At 41.8% G+C, this 18,704-nt stretch overlaps 1 protein-coding gene across 1 annotated transcript in view; it reads left to right on the top strand.

Annotated features, from left to right (window-relative positions):
- The window catches only part of pdzd8 (PDZ domain containing 8), a 49,901-nt gene extending 35,191 nt beyond the window's left edge, over nucleotides 1–14,710 (top strand). The window contains exons 4-5 of the mRNA XM_079168469.1: nucleotides 9,503–9,665; nucleotides 9,771–14,710. Of these exons, the coding sequence (XP_079024595.1) occupies nucleotides 9,503–9,665; nucleotides 9,771–12,130 (2,523 nt within the window). The 3' untranslated portion in view covers nucleotides 12,131–14,710. The remainder of the gene's footprint in view (nucleotides 1–9,502; nucleotides 9,666–9,770) is intronic.
- Nucleotides 14,711–18,704: the final 3,994 nt, after the last annotated feature.

The following is an 18,704-nucleotide window of genomic DNA, read 5'->3' as shown; positions in this document are numbered from 1 at the left end:
TGACTTTAATTGTTTCCATAATAAAAGTTATTGAGGTAAATATCAGATCAAGAAAAGACTAATCTTTCTAATAAATGATAAATGATAATTTTGTTGTTCAGTCTACAATAAACATATTTAAACCAGACGGTGAATCATAAAACTAATCAACTATAAAACTAGAGTTTAATCTGATCTGTCTATCACGCTGGTATTAAACTCCAGTGATGTTGAAAAAAACCACATCAGTACGATCGGCTGCAGCGTCCAATCACATAACTGACGAACAATGAGGGGGAGTGTCGTAACTTAAAACACTTCAGAATCAGAACCGTTTATTGCCGATGTATGTTTCACATACAAGGAATTTGTCATGGCCGGTGGTGCATAACATTAGACAGTAACATTAAACAATCAACAACAATCAACACAGTACAAGAAATAGAAACATATTAAAATTTACAATAGAATATAAAATAAAGTGCACAGACAAACGGATAACAGTACTTTAAACAATTATAATGTAAGTATAATGTGACAAGTGTATTTAAATATGAAGGGATGTGCAGGGGAGTGATCGGTAGGAAATTGTCCTTGGGATGACAGTCAGTGGGGGTCCCGGGCTCTGTTAATGAGCCCGACTGCCGACGGGAAGAAACTGATTCGTGTGGTGTGAGGTCTTGGTCCTGATGGACCTCGGCCTCCTGCCAGATGGAAGGGACATGAACAGTTTGTGTCCAGGGTGAGAGGGGTCGGCTACAATCTTTCTTGCTTGCTTCAGGGTCCTTGAAGCGAACAAGTCCTGGAGGGACGACAGATTTCAGCCAATCACCCTCTCAGTAGAACGAATGATGCGCTGCAGCCTGCCCTTGGCAGTGGCTGCAGCTTACCAGGGTTTTGTCGTTGTTATAACTCACCCTGGTGCTTGATGGAACACAGCTGTCCTCACAGAAGCTGATGTATGACGTCACAGCCTCTGTGTACTCATCCAGACTGTTGGTAGCAGTCCAGAAGACATCCCAGTCTGTACAGTCCAAGCACGCCAGAAGATCCTCCATGGCCTCACTGGTCAACTTCTTGAATTTCCTCACCACAGGTTTACAGAGCTTTATTTTCTGCCTGTATGCAGGAATCAGATGGACCATGACGTGGTCAGAGAGTCCCAGTGCAGCACGAGGGACGGCGTGATAGGCCCCGCTGATAGTGGTGTAGCAGTGGTCCAGAATGTTCTCCTCTCTGGTTGAGCATTTAATGAACTGTCTGTATTTAGGGAGTTCATGACTGAGGTTTCCTTTGTTAAAGTCACCAAGGACAATCACCAAAGAGTCCGGGTTGGTCCACTCCACACACCGTATCTGTTCGGCGAGTGTCTGCTGTGCTTCTTGCACCAGTATGAATGAAGCAAACTCACGGGGGGAGTAAAAGGGTTTATAGTTTATAATGAAAGATTCCAGATAATATGGAAGGCTGATCTCGTGCGTGCTTGCTCATGGCTCCTCAGAGATCCCTCCTCGCTCCTCAGAGCAGCAATAAGAGCTTTGGGGCGGCCGTCAATATGGCGGCACAGAACAACTTCCTGTTCAAGCGAGGAGCGAGGAAATGACAAATAAGAGATTTGGGATGTAACCCATGTCGAGACTGGACTATTTTAACAGCTTTGAGCGCCATGAAATTATGTACAAACGCATTTATGTTCTCTAGAAAATCCAAATTATGTTCAGAGACATTTATTTTCACCAAAGAATGAATCCTACTGACTTTTTTGATCCCCTGACCTTTTCTAGCTTACCATGAGGTTTACTGTTTGGTTTTAAATGTCTCGACAGCTACAGGGTGGATTGCCATGCAGGTTGTTTCAGACATTTTTACTTTCCTGATAATAAATTGTAATAACTGGAGTGATGCTGTGACTTCACCATCATCAGGTTCATATCATAAGTATCGAAATACTTTGGCTAATAACTGAATACCTGCAAAACTAATGGCATTCTCATCAGCCTCAGAAGTACTTTATGTTAAGTTCTAATTTGGAAATGTTAGTGATTGACAGGTCTCTACCACCGGCATTGTCCGGTCTGGTAGTCCTCCATGTTTTCCTCATATAACTTTTTAACCCTTTCACCGTGTGTTTATAGTTCATGAAAGTTGATTGTAACCTATTATTTCTTCTGCCTATGAGTCTGCGTGTCATCATGAAAAAACGTCTGTTTTTCATACTGTGGACAAATGTTGTCAATGTGAAAGCATCATAACTGTGCAAGATGCAGGCACAACACTTCAAGGTTATGTGGTTGAGATCAAAATAAAGGGTGCGTTCAAAGATGGGTGTGGAAAATATAATTTTAATAACACACCCCAGAAATATATGTTCAAAAAAAGACTCAGTAATTTCTTAAAACAGCTGGCCACAGTAGTTTTTAGCAAACAATGCTCAAAACAGGGGGAAAGATTGATTTGTTTGGGACTATTTTCAGTTTGGGATTAATCCACATTTAATGTTCTTGTGAGTATTTTGGGGCAGCGGGACTTTATGTATGTATAAACATTGTGTTTATTTCATTCTTGTTTGACAGAGTAGACCATGCGTTTCATCAAGTTTATTTGTGTGTGGTATCTCATTTTTTGTGTGGGAGCCCATTAATGTGAAAGTGTAACAGAAAGGGAAATTGATGGTTTTATTGCATTGAGTGTTTTATTCAGGGATCAAAGGAAGACTTGTCTGGGTTTTGGTCCCGGAGGTAAAAAAGGGAACTTTAAAGCAGTGATAGCTGCCATTTGAACATATTAACCTTTCATTTGTTCTCTGTGGCAGTGTAGATAAAAGAGACTGGATTTGCTGAAATATAGTGAATTACTCCATTTACATCTGGCCAGTTCAGGGTTGCTACGTTCTTTGTTCGTCTTTCCTGATCAGAGTCGAGGAACCGAGAGCTGCTTGTTGTCTTAGTCGATGTTAACGAGGTTAGTCCAGTCGCTGCTGCTCAGCCCTGAGAGAGAACTCTTCTACACAACAATTTGTTGAAGCCCCACATAGCTACTTTCTCTCAGGAAAGTCAGGCAAGAAAAGAGTCCTATTTTACTGTTTCTGTTACTTCAAGGAAATATGGTACTCGTCTCCCAAACTGTCATTATTAAATAATTTTTTAAATAATCTTTCCAAACCCTCTGATCCTTCTCCAAACCTTTATATTTTGCAGCTACTGAGGGGATTCTGTGTTCAGTTTGAGCTCTAGAATATAAAGAGCACACACTGACATACTTTAACTCCCCTTTGTATGAACTTGTCTTTCAACCTCTGCTCAACAGTTAGTTTTAACTTGCTAATGTCTGAAGTCTAAGACTGCAGTCATCTGGTTCAAGGATTCAAGGATCATTTATCGTCATTATGTAACACAGGGATGTACGATGAAATGCAGTTGTAGCCCATTTGCAACACAAGAGAAACATGACAGACAAAACTAAAACAGTGGTGCGTTCTTGTAGTGCATCTTTTTTTATGCGTCATAAGGAATGTAAACGGCAGCAATAAAAACAATTCTCTGGGCAGATAATATGGCCGACATCTTCACATTTATAATTCGACATGAGGAAAACATTGTCAATCAACTCTGACTGTGTTTGAGCACCAAGCATCATGATGTAAACACAGAGTCCACCTCCTCTGGTCCCACCAGAGTCCTGCGCTGTGTTCTGTTGTCCGTCAAGTGCTGCTTGATCAGATCAGATCCAGGTCTTTGTAAAGATGTGGGCTCAATAGTCACTGGCCTCCCGTCGCTGGGTTAGCCAGAAGTCTTATTTCATCCATCCTATTTTCCTGCGACCGAACCTCAGACTGCTACAAGTAGGCTGGGTAGTGGAGTGCCTCAGGTCCTAGCTGGGTTAGCTTAGCTTCCATCACGGCTCTCCTCCCTCACCTCCCTGCGGCAGTCCGGTGGCGTTTGGTCCGGCAGGTCTGGCTAGGTGGTCGGCCGTGGGCGTCTCAAGGGGCGCTGCACCTTGTCCAATGTTGAGTGTATTCTGTCATATGCCATAAGTACTCCAGCTTAACCTGCAAAATCTACGGTGGCATATTCCTGAAATATATGTTTCGCAAATCTCTCCGAGTTTAGTTTCAAGAAATAACAGAAACATTTTGTCTGTATTTTTAGGGCTAGGATTGAATCGGGGAACACTCTGACTTATGCAATGGTGACGAGGGCTCTTGCTCTGCTCGTCCCCATGACAGAAGCTTCTCTGCTGAGATGGACTGCTCTTTCAGTTTAAAGGCTTTCATTTTCAAGGATTCTTTCATTTTATTTCCAAAACAAATGCAAAAAAAACCACTTGAATATCCCAATACCAAAATTTAAATCCAAACCCATTTCAATAAAACATTCAACCCTTTGAGTGGGTGTCTCATTCCTTGAAGCAGTCCTGTATACAAAGTGCTCCAAATGCTTGTAGTGGAGAGGGCCTTTATTACAATCCCAAATGTGTCACTAAGGGCTTTAGAAACTGTACAGGCTCCTTTCTTTCACACTGGAAGACTACTTTTTAACAAAGAGAGTTTATTTAACATTTAGGTAAAGAAGTATTTTTTCAGGTTGTAAGACGTGATGTTCTGTTTTAAAATTCATGGTCTGTCTCTGGACCTTTTAAACTATGCTATGCTGCCAGGCATGGTTTCCTGGGCACACTCTCCACCATTAAACATGCTATTTATATTGATAGGAATGACGGGTAGACCTTAAGGCTGACTCCCTACTGCTTGGGTCCCAGTCCGGCCAAGAGCCCTTTGCTGTCATCCCCTCTCTCTCCTGCCTTTCCCGTCTGTTTCTCACAATCGCGTAAAGCGTAATATGCCCCCAAAATGTCTTAAATAATGATAGGAATGATGGCCAACAGAATGAATATAAAACCCAGGTGGGTTTATTGTAGTGCTCAAACCTCCAGCTTTATATCTTTGAAACCAGTGGTGCTGCTGGAGAGCAGTAGTCTCACTGGAGTTCTGTGTGCACTGACATATAATTAGGTACATAAGAGTGTCTGTGACTGTGTGCATATATTGGTGGTGTAGTTTGCATAAAAGGGAGATTGCCATTATTTGCTCTTCAGAAGAATAGACTCGTATGTTCACCTTTGTAAATCTATTATCGGCACAATTACCACATTGCAGCCGGAGGTGCAGCTGTATACACACAGCTACAGTGCTGCTCCAATGATAGTAGGGATATTCATCACCTACACTCACCTTACAGCAGTTGTTACTCAATGGGCACAATTTCACTGATCTTAAAGTCTGAATCTTGAGTAGCCAAGCAGAAGTTGACCGACTCAGCACTGGATCTGACATGTGCCAGTGACCTATGTGGTGGATAAATAACTATACCAACCAGACATGAGACTGATATATTTTGATTAAGTTTGTTTCAAAAATAGGGTTGAAGTAAATTACAATTTCCATTGAGTTATATTTCTACTGTATGAGTCTCCGTGTGTTTGAAACTAGAAGTCCAAAATGTTGCATTCTTAGATCCACAGGACCAACTTGACAATATGGTCGAGATCATTTTTCATCAGAACTATTTCCAGTATTTAATGATTATATACAGTAATTCACTTAATGAATGGAATAATGAAAATAGTCAAGAATAAAGGCAACTTCCATATTACAATTTACAATAGTCCAAAATTGCTTATTGTGTTTGACGAAACATATTTAAATCTCTAATGTGTGTAAGGAGAAAAGCAGACCAGATATCAGTCCAGCAGATTCTCAGCATGAATGTGTGTAGTCAACGAATCGGCTGTAACTGTGTGATGTCATCTCAATGTGGACCAAACTCTCTCAGCAATGTTTTCAGCACTGTGTTGAATCTACGGGCAAAGGGCCCTATCCAATGAAGACAGCTCGACCTAATATAGTGGCACATGAGTGTATGTACACCGTGTGTGTAAATGTTTTAAAAACACATTGAAATGTAGAGCTTTAAATATTTGCATGTAGGACTGATAATCCTGTGAGACTGACTGAATTGATGGTTGCATATTGTGGATAAGCGTGCTATTCCACTTTCAATATCCTGGTCAATGTTATAGTCATCTCCTGTTGTTGCAGACAGCCTTGAGATTCAGAGTGTTTGCCACCAGAACCTTCCTCCACACTAAGTAATGGTCAGCCTTCACGCTCTCCCCCAGAGCAACCTGTTGCCTCTACAATGTTGTTATCGTCTTCGTGGAAGAGCTGTAACATGGGCAGATCAGATTAACTTGAGACACACACACACACACACACTCACTCACTCACTCACTCACTCACTCACTCACTCACTCACTCACTCACTCACTCACTCACTCACTCACTCACTCACTCACTCACTCACTCACTCTCAAACTCAAAACACGAGACGAGAGTACTTAAAACATCTGAGAACATGCAAAGTCATTGGATAGCAAGAACTACTCATACAAACCGATTTGTTGTTAAAAGGCTTGTACAAGTGACTATTTGTCATATTCACCAATTTTCTCGAAATTATAATTTAGTAAGTAGTCCAGGACTGTCTGCCTTTTTACTCAAACACATGTTGATTTAAAGATCATCATGCCTTAATCTGAATGAATGTGGAGAATAAATGTCACCATAAATTGCTTTGCTTTTAATTTTTTTATTGCCATGTTTCAGCATAGCAACCTATGTAGTTTGATATATGATTTGAAAATGCTCTCACTCCGACAGCTGCCTCAGGCTCTTTGTACGTGTCACATTGTTGCACCAACAATGTGACATCACCAACTGCATAATATTCTCACTGGCCGTTAAGAAAGCTTGATGAATTTGTACGAACAAGCGTCACAAAAACACTATGAAGTTTAGAATAGAAAAACAAGGCCCATTCCATTCAATCATAACATAATGTCATGTTTTACCACGCTACATGGCTTTGTTAGCAAGACAATCCCAACATCCAAGGCAAGATATTTGTTTGAGAAGATTACAATCTTTCTTTGTGTTGACACCAATTTGAACCATTCATACACTGGGTTGGAGAAACACACCAGTAGGCTTCAGAATGCAATGTTTATTTGTTATGATTTCTGATTTGTTTTAGTCCGGTAACTTTAACATGGCAGCATTGTTTGGTCAAGCGTTATTTTTTTCTCCCTGCACATCATTGATGATACACGTACAAAGGTGTAGATGAACCATAGTTTTAGCCAGGCCATGTCACTTTATGTCTAATAACTAGGCTACTAGTTCTGCTGGGAAAGTGGCTCGTGGTCCCGGCTGAGTCATCTGTACAGCACCCTCCTCCTGGACCTCGCCACTTCCAGGGGTCGTGAACTTAGTGTTTGCTTTGTCTTCTCTTCCTGCTTGGAGTGATGGAGCCCCCTGTTCCCGGCGTGACTGTTAACTGACTTTTTTGCCATGTCATCCCCATTGATATTCATTCAACCGATGTGTTTATGATTCAATTATTTACTAGAGCGTTGTGTAAAAATACTGTTTGAGTAAAAGTCCTGCATTCAGAATGTTACTTAAGTAAAATAACAAAGGTATGAGCATCAAAATATACTTAAAATGCCAAAAAATAAATACTCATGATGCAAAATGGCCAATTTATATTTAGGGAAGGCCGATGACATTGGAATATAATTATTGATGCATTAATGTGTTTGTCACTTTAATGTTGCAGCTGGTAAAGCTGTAGCTCATTTTAACTACTTTATTTAGGCTATATACTACTGAATACATCCTTATCATTTCTAAGTTATTGAATCTGCAAAGTAGCCTAACTAGTCACTAATATTGTCAAATAATTGTAGTGAAGTTCAAGGTACAATGTTTCCCTCTGAGTGGAAAATAAAATGGAAATACTCAAGTAAAGTACAAGTACCTCAAAATTGTACTTAATTGCAGTACTTTAGTAACCTAAATGTACTTAGTTACATTCTACCACTGCAAGAACACTAAACAGTTTATGAGCACAACGTTCTATCTAGCCTCCTGGACTCCACCTACCAAAGTATCTCAAAATCCTTTGGGGAACACTGACACTATAGTGAACTTGCACCCCCACCCACATCCCATGTGCCAGCTTGTGTAGATTATCTGCTCATTCATAGCCAGTCCTAACTCAATCACTGCCTTCCACCAGAACCATAACAAATGACAGCAGGGGAAATTACAGTCATTCGTCTCCGTCTACCCACATCATGTTGGCCCCCCCTTTCTGTCTTCTAAACCAGGACACCTGTACAATCTTCATCCTCCTCCTCCTCCTCTTCCTCCTGATAATTTCCCCCAATCACAGTTAAAATTGCATGGGTTTCCATACGCCGCTGATCACCAGCATATGACGCACGAATGTCTTGCTACTGTAAATAAGCTGTCCTTTGATAGAGGACCTGTCAGGCGTAAAACAGGTCACCTCCACATCACAACAGGTGTGTGGGGGGATATATGACTTGGACTGTGTGCGGTGGCTGTTATTAAGGCAGCTGGGAGTGAGGGTTTAATTGCAGCTCTTTCTTCTACCACAGAATTGCTGCTTTCAGTTTGAGTCAAAATGCTGGAGGCAGATGTCAGTGTTGCACTTGAGGCATTTGTCAAGTCAAGCTTTATTTTCATTCTTATTATTTTGCATCTGGGCAAAACAGATTTGCTTGTTGTTTGTTTGTAGACCTTTTAACATGAAGAAATTCATAAAGACATACGGTATGTCTATGAAGTTAATGCAAATTGTTCTGGTTAAGCTATTACATTATACTAAAATAATAACCTTGAGACATATGTGTAAATAATGGAACTGTGTATGTGCCTTCCTCTTTCTGTCAGAATACTAAATCTGTGTTCCGTTTACTAGCATCTTCATTGAATTGAGCCAAAGTGTGAATGGACAGTCATTGTGGTTGATGCATTGCTCACCCAGATATGTTACCAAACATCTCAAACAAGTAAATCGTTTATATTCATTAATAAAAACCAAATCGTTAATAATCCAAAATGTAAGGAAAACCCTTCACCAGTACACCATGCTTTATTCACCAAACTTTTATGACAACCTTATAGATTACACCTAGTGGATACAAAACTGTACAAGTTGATGATAGAAGATCATAACTACCAAACAAACAATGTTACAACCACCCTTTTGAAATCCCGTGGACCAAATACAGTCTTTCAAAACACAGTATACTCAGATCTCTGCTGCTATGGCTCAGGGGTAGAGTGTGATGACATCTAATGTAATGTACAGTGCTTTAAGTGATCGAAAGACTAGAAAGGCACTATACAAATTTACCGTTCACCAAATCTCCTCCAGTTCTTAATATCTATAATATACCATAAATGTGAATAAAGTTAGAAACATTAGGATAAATAAGTGCTGCTTTGTACTGCTTTTGATAATACATTATTCATGTTCTTGCACACCACAATCCCATCACTACATCAAGTAGATAAGTTATGGACTTGGCCTATGACCTTTAAATGAATTCCAGTCTTCATCGTAACTTTTCTCTTGTTACATGTATGCATCAGACGGAGGTTATCAAGGGGCCGTGTGGCAGCGTCGGGATGACGTTCAGGCACGTTCCTGCCAGCGAGGGGGATGCGGTGCATGTCAGCATTGAGACGGTGACGCCCAACTCTCCTGCTGCCTTGGCAGACCTACAGAGGGGTGATCGTCTCATCGCCATAGGAGGTTTGAAATGTTTGATAATTGTTAGTCAGCCAAACTCTTTCGAAAATGTCTGTTCTTCACACTACTGATAGAAACCTTTTTTTCCTGTTCTTGAACATTTGACAGGTGTCAAAGTAACATCCTCGGTTCAAGTGCCCAAACTGCTGAAGCAGGCTGGAGAGCGGGTGGTGGTACTTTATGAGAGACCTGTTCGTCACCAGACTCCCTCCTCTTTTGGAAGCCTTGGGACTCTTCAGGAGGGGTTTGGTCAGCTGGAGGAAACTGGTTTTATTTCGCAGCCAGGGGGTTTTGAGGAAGACCCAGCCCCCATCACCACCCTTTCTGACATATCCGACAGCAAAGACATGGACTCTGAGTTTGAAGAGTTGATTGTAGACTCCAAACTTAGCCAGACTGGTGGCCCTAACAGCAGCACCACAAATACCAGTGATACTAAGGAGGATTCCTTACTTACAGTAAACCAAAGCCCCAAAAGGACTGTGGCCAACCTGGCCTCGAAGCCCCTTGGTACCATATCACCCATCCTTAACCGCAAGTTGAACCTGGTGGGTCTCCAGTCACCACTAAAGCCCCAGCCCAAAGAATCACCAAAGCCCTCACCACATAAATCCCATAGTGATCCAATGGAGGGTCTGCAACGCCCCACTGTCCCTCCCCCACCTCCTCCTTCTCGCCCCCCAGTGCCGCCAAGACCTCAGATACGGTTGACATCAGCCTCCTCAGAAACCAGTATTTTGGAAGGCATTGATTCTTTTACAACTACTAATGTCCCTGTTGTTCCTACTATGACTAACACCATCATCACTACTGAAAAATCTCCAGAAAAATCTCCTCTCACTGGAGCCAATGAAGATAAGATCAGCACGGAGAGAATATGTGTCAAACAGGTGGAGGCAAAGCAGTCTACTAGGCTGGCAGAGTCCAGTGATGAGCTGCCAGTCCCTTCCACTGTGACCAGCAGCAACAAAGCTGATCATGCAAAGGACAAAGCATCAGAGAGCTCCTGCAGCACACGGGACAGTCTAGAGGACCATTCCCTCTGGGAATCCCCAGAAACCATGTTTCGTAACCAGACAGCACGATGGCCTAAGGCCTCTGTCCTGTTTGAGGTAGAGGGCAACCATAAGTACCTTAATGTAGCTCTGTGGTGCAAAGATCCCTTTAAGCTGGGCAGTTTGTTGTGCCTGGGTCATGTCAGCCTCCAGCTGGAGCATATAGCCCTGGAATGTATGGCCACATCTTCAGCTGAGTACCAGAGCACCTTCAGGTTGGGGCCTCCAGAGCCCAGAGCTAATGTCAGTCGCACTGCGCTACGGAGCCTCAGCAGCCACAAGGGCTTCAATGAGAAGCTGTGTTATGGAGATGTTACTCTGAACTTCTGTTACGTAGCTGAAGGTGACTTTGAGTATCCAGGAGGGCTGGCAGAAAGGGAGCGAGAGGGGAGTCTCCAGGATGAGGATCTAAGGGAGAGGGAGCATATCCCCACTGCACAGCGCGATGACTTGTCCTACAGCGCCATGCAGTTGGCGGAGCTTCGTCACAATTTCCAGGACACCCAGTTTCAGAACCCCACGTGGTGTGAATACTGCAAGAAGAAGGTTTGGACCAAGGCAGCCTCTCAGTGTATGATCTGCGCCTACGTTTGCCACAAGAAATGCCAGGACAAGTGCCTCGCTGAAAATCCCTTCTGTGTGGCAGCAACTGAACGTCGCGGAGCTGACCCTGAAGCCAAATCCACCATTAACCGGGCCACCACTGGCCTCACGCGTCATATTATCAACACCAGCTCCCGCCTGCTTAACCTCCGCCAGGTGCCCAAGACTCGGCTAGTTGAGCAGGTGGCTGATGTGGTGCCTGGAGCGGTGGAGCCCTCACCTAAGCATACACCTAACACTTCAGACAATGAGAGCAGCGATACTGAGACCTACACGAGTGGTGCCAGCCCCTCAAAGCAGCCTGTTGGCAGTGGTGGCAGTAATAAACTTGTACGCAAGGAAGGTGGGTTAGATGACAGTGTGTTCATTGCGGTGAAGGAGATAGGCCGCGACCTGTACCGGGGGCTGCCCACAGATGAGCGCTCTCAGAAGCTTGAGTTGATGCTGGACAAGCTGCAGCAGGAAATTGACCAGGAGCTGGAGCACAATAACGCCCTGCTGCTGGAGGAGAGGGAGGCCACAGATGCCCGGCGCAAGGCCCTAATTAGTACTGCCCTGGCCAAGTCTGGGGAGAGACTCCAGGCCCTCACACTGCTAATGATCCACTACCGAGCAGGAATTGAGGACCTGGAGTCAGTGGAGAGCACCTCTCCTTCAGAGCAGCAAGGCTTTAAAGGCAAAGGAGAAGGCCTGGAGGAAGAGGCCCTGATGGGGACAGAGGTCTATGACAGTGACATATGCAGCCCCGTGGAGGTGCAACTGCTGGATGACATTACGGAGGAGCAGATCTGTGTGGAGGCACTCCACTAAATAGACTAGAAAGGAGAAAGAAGAGGAAAAATGGACTTGGGGCTCGTGCCTCCAAATTACATTGTGTCCAGTTTGTTTATGGAGATTAGGGAATTTCAGCAGTCCATTTGAAATATTGGGTATGTTGGGGTCCGGTGTTTGATTCACACGTCTTTTATTTTCACGAGAAAAAGACAGTCTGGGTAAAGGAATTCCCTCCCTAAAGATTCATGTTATTGGTGTTTTGATTTGCACAATATGATGCCGTTTCCATGCTCTTGGTTTTTTAAGGGAAGCTTGAGAGCTATGATCTGCCCTTAGTAGTGCTGCATGTGTGTCCTCCAGTTTTGTTTTTCTGCAACTTCAAAATGTCATTGTAAGCAATGAATTCAGTTTGCTTTCTTGTCTATAACTGCTTTGACATAAGGACTTAAGAAAATGTACACATGTCTGTGGTCCACTCGTCTGAATCATCTTAACTTTGGGGAAGGAAATTAATTGTTTAATATTTGTTTCCTGTGAGTAACAAACCTATATGAAGGTGAAATATTTGAGTAAATAACAGTGTGAATACTACCGGGGAAAAGCAGGCTTAGACATCCACCTCAGTGGAACGGGACATTACGTTTTATTAAGCAAGCTGTCATACATATTTTTAGTTTTGCTCGTTGTTTTTTACAGTAATATATTTGAATTCTCCCTGCTCACTAACCTCTTTGGGATTTCAGCTGCATAATCATTAGTGGAGTGAGTCTTCTATCTAGTTTGACTCTTTCTTTTGGTGTATTTGTTTCTCTTGGTAAGGCCAAACATGTTTTACATGTTACCCGTGTTTTGTCTTTTCCCTCGGAGGGGTTAAGGAGGTAATTGTCCTGCGTTGTAATTAATCCATTTCTTAACCATTTCTGTTATGTCTTGCTAAGTCACATTTTTTACATCCCATCAACTTCTGAAACTCAATCAAAACTTCATGGGGGCAATGTGAGAAATACATATTGATACATAATTGACTTTTTTGATTAATCTCTGAATGAATCTTATCCAGGAGCTCTCATGATGTAAAAATTCTCCCAACATGTATTTAAATTGGTTTAGTGTGTGTGTGTGTGTGTGTGTGTGTGTGTGTGTGTGTGTGTGTGTGTGTGTGTGTGTGTGTGTGTGTGTGTGTGTGTGTGTGTGTGTGTGTGTGTATGAAGATGATTTTCATGCTTCAAGCAGCTCTGATGTAATTTAGTGCAGATTATTTGCCTTCATGAGTTGTTTTCATGCCCAAATGAATGTATGTTCAGCCCTTTCTGTGTTTTGTGTACATACACAGTTGTTGGGCACTGCCTTCCCCCATTTCCTTGCTAACCATCAAGAATTAATGTAGCCTGTGACAGTGTTTCTCTCATGACCAGCTACAGCTCCACAATGCTATGCTGTTCATTTATCGTTTACACCTTCAGAGAACCAATGGTAAGAATCGTTGAGGAGGGAACAGCTTACTCTTACATATCTTTGAAAGAATCTGCCCTGGAACATTGAACATTGAACATTGAACATTGAACATTTTCAAAAACAATTTGGAGGTGATGTCCTTTTTTTTTTGTTTACATGACATATTTCCAGCACATGTACAAATGAGTTTGTTTTGAGTACATGTTGAGTCTAAAACTATCAACAGCAGTCAGGAGCAGGTTTTGGTCAGTCGGTCAGAATTGGGAAGGACTAAAAAACAAGTAAAGGGCCAACGTTGCTTTGAAAGTAAGTGGAACAGTATTTAAGTTGAGGCTTCAGTACGCTTCAAACGAGATATATATCTATATATATATATCTATATATAGATAGATATATATCTCTTTTAAAGTATACTTTTTTTTGGCAGTATCATCTTCTTTCCTTTCAGCCCGATAGACGGTGTTCCTTGGCCTGGTACCAGTACCGGGGGTTGGGAAAGGACTGCATTAGGGCTAAGACTACGGTTTTCTTGAGATATTGGGGGTAGATTTTTCCATAAATGTAAGGAGACTCCAAATGGACTTATCCAAGCTAATGCAACAAGAGAAGTAATCTGTAAGAAGCAACCGCACATTTCCTGTTCTTGTCTGTGTCAGAGAGATGTTGCTCATGTGGATATTGGCTTGCTGGCTGCTATACTTGTCAATCTCTCTGTCCCTGTATATCCAGATTTTTGTGCAATATTTTTGTAGGAAATTAAGCTGATAATCAGGAATGAATCCCCATGTCTGTGATTTCTCTTCCGTTTTCTTTAAACACATACAGTGTGTGCCCACCGGTCTGGTAGTGTAACCTGAGGGGGACCAATGAGAACCCGAGAGGAGGCGTTCACTCCGTAAACCCCTCCTTTGGCCTGATAGGTGCCGCTTTTGCTGCTGCATCTGTTACAATGTGCTCTTCCACAAATGCTTCTGCCCCCCCCCCCCCCCCCATCCCATCCCTAACCTTTGAAACTGCACTTACAATAGGACTGCCCACCACGGCTTTCAGCAGGTCGAGATGGTGTTTGTTTCTCATTGTGTATGTGAGGCACTGGCACACAGTTTTCAAAAGGCTCATGTGATGAAGCTTTATTGTACATAACCTAAATAAACAAGCTCAAATGAATTCCCATCACTCTGTTTTGTGGTTTGATCTGCTCACACAGAAGAACTTTGAAGGCAGTCTGTGATCCAAATGTAACCAAGAACCACCTCCACCACAATCATCCAAACAAGACTTGAACCTTCTATTACATCCAAACACGGGGACTAACACTAGACAACCACTGAATCTAAGTTAGAGCTTTATTTACATAAAACCAACACACAAGGAAGGCAAACCAATTCTTTCAATTCATATTAGCTCATGGCTATTTTGCAACTTGAGGCATTCTTGCGTGTACAGTATGTGATCACACATTTACTCAGTTGGTTAAGGATTTATCACTGTACTGTAACTTCCATGTACACTTACATACTGGTATGTGCACAACCTCAGTGTGCATTCAGAAGTCCATCTGAATTTGTGTAATTGGGGCACAGTGGTTGTGCATTGCATTCTGCAGACATCGAGCAACACAAAGTTCTTTAGTATCTACATAGTACACATTTAATGAACAAAGCTATATTTTTCTTACCAAAACCAACAATGCGTCACCAGGTGTTCAGACTGAACAGCACTGCGTTAAAAAAACTGCAAGGGTTGACGGTATTAAAAATGTGGTACATCACCAGCTGTGACCTTTCAGAATGAGTCTAGTGTGAAATTAGGACAGAGATTAACACTAACAGCCTTTTGTGAACTTCTAATCTTTGTTTACCATGGTATCAGTATATTTCATTAAGTCAATGACATTTCATTTTAAAGCGACATAAAGTAGAAATGTCACTCATTCGAGGATCCATCACCTCTCTTTAGATGGGATGTCCTGTCTCCCTACACTGCAGTCCATTTACTGATAACTCCACTGTTGGCCTTGAAGAGGATGTCGCCATGTGCACTCCTACAGAGGAAACGGAGGAAAGTGTCTTGTTTTTCTTTACATATTTTGAGTACATTGCATCAGAATGACATATTTCCCTTCATAGGTGTCGATCTGATACAATGACATTTTGTAAGAACCACAGTTGTTTGGGTGAAGAGTGGAACAGAGGGAAGGTATAGTGTGAGGATCCGCAAAGTAATTGAAGCCCAGTGTTGAGATGGACAGGCTGATTACAGGCTGCTCTCACATTTCCCCATCACAGCAACTTGTGTCTTCCACCACCCAGCACAGGCAATCAACATCAGCATTTCTGTTACCAAACTGAAACGCATTTATGTTCTGAGCATTTTCATATTTCCATGGGTAACTGTACATGTTACTCCTGTTCACAAACAGTCATGTCAAGAATAGAAAGAAGCATTTAGATTAACACCAAACGTGGACTGAATGCTCCGTGTTTTCAACGCACCAAAACGCAACGGTGCCGAAAATCCATCTGTCTCTATATTTTTTCATTTCATGTGTCATTTTTGAGGAGAAAACTGCTCTTTTTAGAGTATACCACATTTAATAGAGGATATGGGGTTCCCACATGTAACAAAAAGAAAAAAACATCCAGCCAAGGAAATACATGTAGGAAATCTCACATACTGACATGTGCACACATATGAATGTTTGAATATTTGCAATAGATGTTGGGTGAACAAAACTACACAACATTTGAATATCCACACAATACTCAGCAGGTTGATGAGAAGAGATGGAGTGTTAGTCGCAGCTCAGACCAGCGAGTTGACTTCCACATTAATGGATGAACTGCTCCAGTTGGTGTTTTTAGAATCATGATGCTATTTTACCAACACAGTCAAGTAGTTTTCACAACCCATCAGCAAGTTTACGAGAAAATCAAAAAATACTACATGTGACAAAACAGTGAAACATTAGTATATTATAAACATTGAATACATTACAGGAGCCTTCTTTAAACTATAACAATAAATCAGTTCCTAGTGTAGAATTTTCCAAATATTTGGAATCTGATAACCTTTCATGAATATTTAAAAAAACAAATGTATGAAAGGTAATCGGGGGGGAAATTATCTCATGGTTTGAGTTGAATCTCAGGGGGCGGAGCCAAATAAACAATAAAAAAAACATTTTCTATAATTGAAAAACATTAAAACGGCATAGCTGTTTTCCACTCAATCACGACCACAGCAGTTAACATACAGTACAATACATTGATGCTACTAGGGCACCTTGTTAGCTGAATGATTATTAATAATTATAATACTTTAATAATAATTATCTTAAAATGTTCACAATGTTTTACCAGTGCAGCGTAGAAGCCTCTGCTTCCTCTGCTGTGTCTTTTGTGTTCTAAAGATTGTTGGCTCTGTCCACTGAGGGTAAACCACTGAGATTATTTAAAGACATTTCAAAACAGGAACACTGAATAAATACCCTTTAGCTGTCCATTTGAGAGTCAAGCACTTCATTGTCCAGTTATTCAGGAGTTTCATTAATGATTGTACAATAACTGCAACAACAATTTAAGGCATGGTAAACACATATTATGTAAATACTTGAGAAATAGATGCTGATTGATATACTGCCTTTTTATATCCTTCGACTAGTCTACCTGTATCAGTGGTGTTAACAGAGAAAATGATTGGTGAACAGAGTCAGTGTTGTCATTTATTTTCCCAAATCCATTGTAGAAAAGTGATTATTTGACTGAAGGACATGATCAAAACCTTTGGCCTTGAAAATGTTTTATCTCTGAGAATAAGAGGCAACCAGTGGCATCAGCTGTGCTAAACCGAACTATAAGGCGGATATTGGTATTTTAGTAATCATCAGGTCTCAGGTCAGTGTTATCAGAAAAAAAGATTGAACAAATGGTCGTGATTGTCTGAAAAAAACAAAAAACCTTAATATAAATTACTAGAGTATTAGATCTCAGTGTCTTGACACTGTTTGAGAGGCTTTATTCTTGGTAGGATTGGTAAATGTCAGAATATTGAATATAAACACAATATTCCATGATAGGACCTTTACTTAAAGGAATAGTTGATCAGTCTTTTCCTCTAACTCTCAGCAAGAAAGCAAATAACTGTGTTCCCCAAGATGTCAAACTATTCCTTTAATGCATATTGGTGAAAGCCAATGTGAATGGAATACAATATATACTGGCAAAGCAGAACTACCTCAATAAATACACTACAAAACACTTGGCACACGAGGCAGCAAACCTTTTCCACAGCTGACATTTGGACTAGTCATAGCAGAGGAAACAAGTCAGTAATAACATTAATGATGGCTTGGGGCAAAAACACACAGGAAGTGACAACGTTGCCAAGAAACGCTGACACCTCCCCCACACAGCAGCCAGTGGGTAGATCCGCCGAGCTGTCAATCAAAATGCGGTTTACTGCTGCTTCCACTGTTGTCAGGTGACGAGGAGGCATACAGCACTGCTGGCAACAATTAAGCAAAGCTAAAGTATCAGCAGACTGGAGAGAGACCTCAACACTAACAACAGCACTGACCACTGATATGTTCATCATCTCACTGTCACAGGAGAGAGTTCCCACCTGCTTCAAGACAGCCACTATCGACCCTGTACCTCTGCAATGTCCAGTCTAGATGATTATCGCCCTGAACTGATGAACTGGTAAACTTAGCTCTCTGGACTTTCTCACAAACAGACCCCAAGCTGTTTGTATCAGCAGCCAAACCTCCTCCACTCTAGAGTGGAACACCTGAGCCCCCCAGGGCTGTGTACTCAGGCCCCTCCTGTTCACGCTGTACACCCACCACTGCAAGCCCAAACATGAAGAGAACTCTTTTGGGAAGTTTGCAGATGCCACTACCGTCATCGACCGGATGACAAACAACAATGAGAAGTAAATCAACAACCTTGCAGAGTGAGGCTCAGAGAACAACCTGGTTCTCGACATCGGTAAAACCAAGGAGCTGATAATTGATTTTAGAAAAAAAAGAGGCAAAGACACTTGTCCCTATCTACATCAATGGAGCTGAGGTGGAGCAAGGGAACAATTTTAGGTTCCTGGGAATCAGGTAATTAAAATACCATTGGTACCCATCTGCTGAGCATCAGTGATA

The sequence above is a fragment of the Pholis gunnellus genome, assembly GCF_910591455.1.
Source record: "Pholis gunnellus genome assembly, chromosome: 11".
Classification (NCBI taxonomy): domain Eukaryota; kingdom Metazoa; phylum Chordata; class Actinopteri; order Perciformes; family Pholidae; genus Pholis; species Pholis gunnellus.
The sequence above is the reverse complement of the archived record's forward strand: the minus strand, read 5'-3'. Positions and strand labels throughout refer to the sequence as shown.